The 9,017-nt window shown below is 38.2% G+C and overlaps 1 protein-coding gene across 2 annotated transcripts in view; it reads left to right on the forward strand.

Moving 5' to 3' along the window:
* The window catches only part of LOC6051822, a 43,660-nt gene extending 37,167 nt beyond the window's left edge, over nucleotides 1-6,493 (forward strand). The window contains exons 2-4 of one of the 2 annotated variants that reach the window (XM_038259474.1): nucleotides 4,200-4,471; nucleotides 4,912-5,065; nucleotides 6,014-6,493. In XM_038259474.1, coding sequence (XP_038115402.1) covers nucleotides 4,229-4,471; nucleotides 4,912-5,065; nucleotides 6,014-6,114 — 498 coding nt within the window. In that variant the 5' untranslated portion in view covers nucleotides 4,200-4,228 and the 3' untranslated portion in view covers nucleotides 6,115-6,493. The remainder of the gene's footprint in view (nucleotides 1-4,199; nucleotides 4,472-4,911; nucleotides 5,066-6,013) is intronic. The other variant, XM_038259473.1, reaches the window with a different exon arrangement.
* Nucleotides 6,494-9,017: the final 2,524 nt, after the last annotated feature.

A 9,017-nucleotide genomic window follows, 5' to 3' on the forward strand; every position in this document is an offset into this window, starting at 1 on the left:
AAATTTCCAATATTCTACTACCGCCATATTGGACGCCATCTTGGATTACACATTCCTTGTGTACTTTGGAGTATTTTTAAGGTCATATTCGAGTTTAGCGACCCCAAAGTAGTTAAATTTGAGATGCTGATTGCTTGCTAAATTTCTGTATGAAAATTTCCAATATTCTACTACCGCCATATTGGACGCCATCTTGGATTACACATTCCCTGTGTACTTTGGAGTATTTTTGAGGTCATATTCGAGTCTAGCAACCCCAAATTAGTAAAATTTGAGATGCTGATTGCTTGCTAAATTCCTGTATGAAAATTTCTAATTTTCTCCTACCGCCATATTGGACGCCATCTTTGATTACACATTCCCTGTGTACTTTGGAGTATTTTTGAGGTCATATTCGAGTTTAGCGACCCCAAATTAGTTAAAGGAGAATGGGCAAATTTGTATGGGAGCTGGCCCAAGGATGTACACGAACGGGACCAACTTTTTTCGAAAGATCTTGTTGAGACATGAAAAAAAGTCTTCTGGACCAACTCTCTAAACCCCGGGGTTCAAAAGTTACAAGTTGTTGAAGTTTGAGCATTTTGGGTAAAAATGTACAAAAAATCGTATTTTTGCTATTTCTAAAATCATTCATAAAATCTCTGTTTCATTATGGATTTCGATTTTCTTGACTTTATTCGACGCGTATCAGCAAAAACTATGAATTCTGAAATGTCTTAGCATGATTGAAACATGATTTCTCTTGTTTTTATCCATTTGAACCGTTGGTACAAGAGGCATCCCATAGAAACAAGTCGAAACTTCAAGGTTTTGAAACCGGAACCAACCCAGACTGCTTCAGTGAGTATGGAGGGCTTCAGTGCAATGTTGTAACAACTTATTGGGATGGTCTGAGTCATCCGAGAACTCCTTGGAGTTAAGACCGGTGAGTCTACCGCCGTAACAAGAAAGGTGTCGGCGGTTTTTGACCACTGATCATACCCGCATGGCTTCAGTGAGTATGGTAGACTACTTTGCTAATGTGTTGGAATGTTCTGGGTTATCTTAGGACTCTCTGGAGTTTAGATCTGTGGGTCTACCACCGTAACAAGCAAGAGGACGACGGTTTTTGACCCCGGAACATACCCGCATAGCTTCAGTGAGTGTGGTAGACTACTTTGCTAATGAGTTAGGATGTCCTGGGTCATCCAAGGACTCCCTGGAGTTATGATCTGTAGAGCTACAGTCGTAACAAGCAAGAGGTCGACGGTTTTTGACCCCGGAACATACCCGCATAGCTTCAGTCAGTATGGTAGACTGCTTAGTTAATGTGTTGGGATGTCTTTGGTCATCCTATGCGCTATGCGGGCATGTTCCGTTGTCAAAACCGGTCGACATTTTCCTTGTTACGGTAGTAGACCCACAGACCTTAACTCCAGAAAGTCCTTGGGGAACCCAGGACACTCCAACACATCGGCATAGTAGTCTACCATACTCACTGAAGCCATGCGGGTATGATCAGTGGTCAAAAACCGCCGACATCTTGCTTGTTACGGCGGTAGACTCACCGGTCTTACCTCAAAGGAGTTCTCGGATAACTCAGACCATCCCAATAAGTTGTTACAACATTGCACTGAAGCCTTCCATACTCACTGAAGCAGTCTGGGTCGGATCCGGTTTCAAAACCTTGAAGTTTCGACTTGTTTCTATGGGATGCCTCTTGCACAAACGGTTCAAACGGATAAAAAACAAGAGAAATCATGTTTCAATCATGCTAAGACATCTTAGAATTCATAGTTTTTGCTGATACGCGTCGAATGAAGTCAAGAAAATCGAAATCCATAATGAAAATGAGATTTTGTAAATGATTTTAGAAATAGCAAAAATACGATTTTTTGTATATTTTTACTCAAAATGCTCAAACTTCAACAGCATGTAACTTTTGAACCCTGGGGTTTAGAGAGTTGGTCCAGAAGACTTTTTTTCATATCTCTGCGAGATCTTTCGAAAAAAGTTAGTCCCGTTCGTGTACATCCTTGGACCAAATTCGCCCATTCTCCTTTGAGATGCTGATTGCTTGCTAAATTCCTGTATGAAAATTTCCAATATTCTACTACCGCCATATTGGACGCCGTCTTGGATTACACATTCCCTGTGTACTTTGGAGTATTTTTGAGGTCATATTCGAGTTCAGCGACCCCAAATTAGTTAAATTTGAGATGCTGATTGCTTGCTAAATTTCTGTATGAAAATTTCCAATATTCTACTACCGCCATATTGGACGCCATCTTGGATTACACATTCCCTGTGTACTTTGGAGTATTTTTGAGGTCATATTCGAGTTCAGCGACCCCAAATTAGTTAAATTTGAGATGCTGAGTGCTTGCTAAATTTCTGTATGAAAATTTCTAATATTCTACTAGCGCCATATTGGACGCCATCTTGGATTACACATTCCCTGTGTACTTTGGAGTATTTTTGAGGTCATATTCGAGTTTAGCAACCCCAAATTAGTTAAATTTGAGATGCTGATTGCTTGCTAAATTTCTGTATGAAAATTTCTAATATTCTACTACCGCCATATTGGACGCCATCTTGGATTACACATTCCCTGTGTACTTTGGAGTAATTTTGAGGTCATATTTGAGTTCAGCGACCCCAAATTAGTATAATTTGCTTTTTGATAACAACAATAAGCAATTTTTTTGAATACGTGTCTTGACTATAGTGCAAAACACACATGCTGGCAGCACGGCACAGCAACGAGAGAGTTTTCGTCGCATTCGCCGCTCGCGCGGAGAGCGACACTGAGGTAAACAAAAAAAGCGAAAAAACCGCCCCGCCGGCCTAACCTCAAGCTTTAAATGACTAAATCTTTGTTTATTCATACAAAAGATTTTTAGGTTTCTTAAGAAGTTTTGTTATTCTAAGCGTGCATTTTTTTAATTTACTTTAAAACCAATTGCAATATTTGAAAATGATTAAAAAATATCAATTCACGTTAATAAACAAAAATCTATCTTAAAACTATTTTCAACATGTTATGATTAAAGCATAGAGGTAAGAAACTCTTTCTAATAAATTGGCTGATTTTACATTTTTATCAAATTATGATCACATTCCGAATTAGGTCTTGATTGAGCTATTCAACCAAAAATGCTTTTCAAAAGTTTTAACTAAACAAAAGGATGTTGATATGCCAACATTTGGTGCTTGATGGAAATGTATGCTATTGTCTTATGTACGCAAGAAATAACTTAGATGTATCTTGGATTTAAACAATCCAACTTATCCTTTTTGTTATGTAAAAAAAGTAGAACTCTTAAAAAACAAAGTATCTTCTTCCTGCTAACTAAACATTTACTTGCTTGTCAATGGGCTTGTTTTAAATGTTTGATTTAATCAGCTTAATTATTTATTGTTGTACCGCCTGTGTGGGTCAAACGATCCGCACACTGAACAACAGTGGAAATCCTCCAAGGAGACCCTATGCCGCACTTATTGAATTTTTACTCATTTTAAAAACTAACCTTCGTTCCTTTAAATAGCCGCCCCTTAACTTTTGTTTTTACCGTTTGAAAAAATAACGCGAGACAAAATACCTCCGGTAATGTAACAATTCTGAAACGAACTTTTTCCCACAATGCAATGGGCACACGTGGTTTGTTTTCTTACTGTCTCCCTCCTTCCAGCAAACATGCGGCCGCGCGCGCGTCGATCAAGTATGCTTTTCGCGATGCTCTGACAGGCGTCGGTTTGATTTATTAAGATACCATGTCAGGTTTTCTGGCTTCGATTTTTTCATCAATAAAATTAAAATAGCGGCTTTAGGAAAAGAAATCGGGAAATGGTTATTTGGAGAGATTTGTAGAGGGGATCAAGGAGCATCGTTTTGATACATAAACAAACCATTTACCTGCCATTTACGCAAAATAAATGCGAAAAACTAACAACACTAGGACAAGAAAAAAATGTAAAGGCTCTGTAGGCAAACTAAACTAAATCATGAGATAAATCGATTTTGGTGTAGAAACTCCTCAAAACAGTAAATTCTACTTAACTCGGTTTAGGTTGAGAATTCGACCATGCCGTAGAAGACTTTTTTTCATGTTTTGGGGTATTCTAGGGAACCAGCAATTATCCGCATCCATGAACCAAACACCCTGTATATGCCAGAGAAAACGACACCTAACATCTTCAATAACTCTATTTTAAACCAGGTTTTTGATTTGCAGACTTATACACCAACATGGCTGAACCATTACTAAGCTCGTGCTGTCGCTGCTATTCGCTGCGGGCCGGATCCTTAATTTCAGGAATTATGGGCATTTTGCTTTCAATAATATCCATCATTGTTATTTTCACCACCAGAGTAGAATTCAGAACAATTCTCATGGATTGGTTACCGCAGAATGCTGTGAAAATTATTTTTGCTCTGAACTTGTGTATGACCATTCTAATCTCTTTGCTCATGATTTTCGGAGTACTCAAGGTAGGTTAAATATTTTCTTACAATTAAAGCATAATAAGAACCGCATAGATAACACCGACCAACAAAATTTCTGCGCAGACTCAACTCGAGGGGAAGCATGAAATTTGGGATCCCCAGAAACACGTGCACTTTGAATTTTTCAAAAATATTCAGACACGGCCGAATGGTTTTTCTCCAAAGTTTGTATGTAGGATTAGTGCTGTTCGGTACTCCCACATATTGTATGTATTTTTTGGTTATATGCAATAGTGACGAACCACCCTGATTCTCCATACAAACTTTGGAGAAAAACCATTCGGCCCTGTCTAAATATTTCTGAAAAATTTAAAGTACACGTGTTTCTGGGGACCCCAAATTTCATGCTTCCCCTCGAGTTGAGCCGGCGCAGCCTTTTTTGTCATTTTTTTTTGTTGGTCAGTGTAATTTATTACTTTTTGCAGAAAAATCATTACCTAATGATGCCCTGGGTTATTCTTGGAATCATGTTGGCGATTGGATTGTTAATCAGTGTCATATATACCGCGGTGGTTTATTTCATCGATGGATTTGTTCTCGGTGGCACGTTATGGATTATTATTGGTCTCTTGTCAGTTGGTGAGTACAAAAAATGAGTGACAATTTATACAGATTAGTGCCCGCAAAACAAAAATAAGTTGTTTTGAATAAATATGAACGCATCGAAATTTTTGTTTTGTGTCGATGTTGCGAGTTTTAACTATACAGCAATTCCCCACGAAAACAGCATGGAAAAAAACAAAAGTGCTCGGAGCGGGCTCAACAATTTTCTGGGGGTTCCCTGGCCGAAATAATTAGATCCGTATTTTTTTGTTTAACCATTAGGGTGACCAACGCCGTGTTAGGGTGGTCTTAAAAAATGGACATTTTCGTCGATTTTCGCAAAAACCACTTTTTTCGAAAAATCATAACTCCTCGCCGAAAGGTGATAAGTTGGCCTTTCAAAGAAAAATAGAAAAATAACATATGAAAAGGGCGTATGAAACTTTGAAATGTCGTTTTGACGGTGTCTGGAGCCTATGTCTGGAAATATTTTTATCGGATTCCCCGATAAAAATATTTCCAGACATAGGCTCTTTAATCCAGACACCGTCAAAACGGCATTTCAAAGTTTCATACGCCCGTTTCATTTGTTAGGCTAAATTTTTGAAATTTGTTACTATTTTTCTTTGAAAGGTCAACTTATCCCCTTTCATTTGCGTATAAGACAATTGAAATCGGTTAAAATGGCAAGGAGTTATGATTTTTCGAAAAAAGTGTTTTTTTTTTTGCGAAAATCGACGAAAATGGCAATTTTTCAGATAACCCTAACACGGCGTAGGTCACCCTAATGGCCAAACAAAAAAATACGGGTCTAATTATTTCGGCCAGGGAACCCCCAGAAAATTGTTGAGCCCGATCCTAGCACTTTTGTTTTTTCCATGCTGTTTTCGTGGGGAATTGCTGTATAAATATCATTCTCGGGCTGACGATGACGATGTAGCTACAATAAACTATGATTTCAGGAACTTTATTTTTATTTTCTAGTTATCTACACCTACATGTGGACCGTAGTGTACAGCCATTTCGTTGTACAAAAAAATGAAAATGAACGCGGCCTTTACTCAAAGCAGCCTTACCGACGTTAAAGACTATAGAGTTATCTACGTGCGCATGTATTGCGTTTACGTACACGACAAAGATTGAGGTAAAATTTTGTACCCGATAGCAAAACAAATGGGTTGCTAGTGTGCGTGAGCTCGGGCTTAGATAACTCTATTCTTTTACGCGACCGGAAATGTTCTTATTTATACTTCTAACAATCTGGCCGAGTGAGCTTGCTCGAACAAATGTGACAGATCGAATAGTCGTAAGTGTTAACAAACAGTATAGATATTTATTTTTGATATTATTTAACTGTGGTCAAATCGAGGATTTTTTTAAAATTATTACTCTTCTTATTGAAAAGTGCCAGCGGCAAAATTGGGCAAAAAGTTCATCGCCCGGAGATCGCGAGTTAGCGCGAGCGAATGAACACCGCGAAAAAAGATTCGGGGGTGCATTGGGGTTAAATGATTTTTTCGTCATTCGGTAAAATTAGAAAATAATTATTTTTTAATGTAATTAATTTTTACAGTAAATTAGGCATTGTTACATCAAACGCACTAGAATGGCCAAATTTTAAAACAACTACCGTTTTACCCCCAATTTCCCTAGTAGAACAAAAGAAAAGTTCATCCGTTCTGTCAGCAGCAGGCCTGCAAAATGTTTCCAACCCAGCGTACACATGAAGCAAACCAAAATGTCAGTTCATTGCTAGCATGTGACTGTAAGCCTACTGTGTCCGTTCAACCACTGCCGCCTGACTCGTGCCGGTCGGCTGCTGGAGAATGAGAGACGTGAAAAAATGAGCTACACTCACTCAATTCGTGTCGTATGACTGACTTGTAAAATCCTCTCTAAACGCTATTTTGACTATTTTTAAACAATTGAATGGTTCTAGACTGTGCAAAACACTTAAAACAACCATAACTTATATTCAAAATTACATTTCCACGCATAAATACCAACTTTTTGTGTAAAAACTTGTTTCTTTATGTGTGTGCGTGCAACGTCGAATGAGCGTTGGTCGACTACTGCCTCGCATTGCAGCTGCTCAGTGAGCTAGGGCACTCATGACTGAGTCGGGTTTGTTTATGTCACGGTTTTGCGGTTCAGTGAATGGATCTGAAAAAATCGTGTATGCGTCACCGATTTTCGCATCAGGACCCCTGACATTTTCAGCTCTGGTCAGCAGCACGCTGTTTTGTTTGTTGGATCAACATTTGGAAATGTCGAACGTTGAAGGAAATCGCTCAAAAAATGGAAATTAACCGATTTCAAATGTTTTGGCCGCAAATGAAAGGTAAGGGTGGCTAATTTTTGATTCCGATCTGTAAAACTAATTCTGGCGAGGGTTCTGGGCACTGCGGCAATCGATTTTACCAGCGGGTTATTTCCGGTTGCATTTGATTTGCGGAGAAGGCCTGATCAACGGGGATCTATATGATTGTATTAATCATTGTAGCTATGATCTTTTAATTTAATTAAATTCAAACCTGGTCATAACTTAAAACTTTGCCAATGATTGGTAAACAGAAAATCTTATCTCAAGATACAGATTTGCGAAAACATTCACAGCACTTGTGTATAGACAGACACCATTTTGTATAAAGAATATGAAGCAATAGTGCACAATAACTTTTTTGGTCAAAATAAATAAATCAATGGACAAGGTTTCATACAAATCAGAAAATGCAATCTGTTTGCGCACATACTAGCGTCAGAATCCCGGTGCCATGCAAAATCGGATCTTTCGTAAAATAATCAGAACTCGCGGGTTGTACAAAAAACATTTATTCTCAATGTCGTCAGATTTATTCGCGGTCAGTTATTGGACGGACTAAAAGTGGACTGTAAACACTAATCTTAGTAAAACTGCGTCTGATTTAATCTGAACTGGTCAGTAGTACGGTTCGCAGAGCAATGACCAACCGCTAGTCGGTTCCTGCTGGTCAAAGCTACTTAATTTGAAGCCCAGAACTCCAGGCACTCACTGGATGTTCTGTTTTCTGTTGTTGTATGTGTTATGCTCTCTGTTTTGTGCTGCTGTAATAGAGCATAATCTGCACTGGCTCACAAAATCTGTTGAGACCTGATTTTGGCGCGTTCACAATCAAAAGTCAATTTGCAATAACGAAAGGAATTAAATACTTTATTGAATACAAAATAACGCCTCATTTTTCTGTTTGTTTGTTGTTGTGCAGGTTTGGTTTCAAATATTTCGTTTGATATGTTTCAATTGGGTTCTAAAGTGAAGCTTAAATTTGTGATATTATTGTTCACAACGATAAAGCTTATATTTCTGAGTACAATGACACTTTGCACGACCGAGAAAGATTTAAAATCGATTTTTAAATAAATTTGAAAAAACAAAAATTCGCGGCCCTTCTTGACCAAAAGGTCCTACTTCACAGCTCGTTCTACGCGAACTCAGTGGATTCATCGAAAAAATATTTTCCTGTCCTATTTTTTGCATTTAAATGAAAAAAGTGATCAAAGATGGTTTTTAATCTGTTTTTTACCGTTGAACATAACAATTGACTTAGGGCTTTAGGACCCTATTGTCCGCCATTACGGGGTTTGTTTTCCAGTACCTCTTGAGATCATGCGTGATCAACGGAGGTCTATATGGGTGAATTAACCAATCGGCAGACGTGCATCGGCACTCAATAGCACTTCACCACATTTTGAGATGATTGCCTTCGTAAACCGGCAGAGTGAATCTTTGATCACTGTGCATCAAAACAAGCTTTAGTTCAATGCTTTTAATAGTCGTTGTTTACTATGCAGTTTGGATTAGCAAAAAAAAAATAGTGATTTGAATATCACCAAAATTTCAAGTGCTAAATGTGCTATTTTGCACTCAAATAGCACTTCATCACTAAAACTAGCGAATAAGTGAAGATAAAGGTTTCGGTCGTTCAGAACCTCATAGTGCAATGAAAAAAAC

This window comes from Culex quinquefasciatus, chromosome 3 (genome assembly GCF_015732765.1).
Source record: "Culex quinquefasciatus strain JHB chromosome 3, VPISU_Cqui_1.0_pri_paternal, whole genome shotgun sequence".
In the NCBI taxonomy this organism is placed as follows: Eukaryota; Metazoa; Arthropoda; class Insecta; order Diptera; family Culicidae; genus Culex; species Culex quinquefasciatus.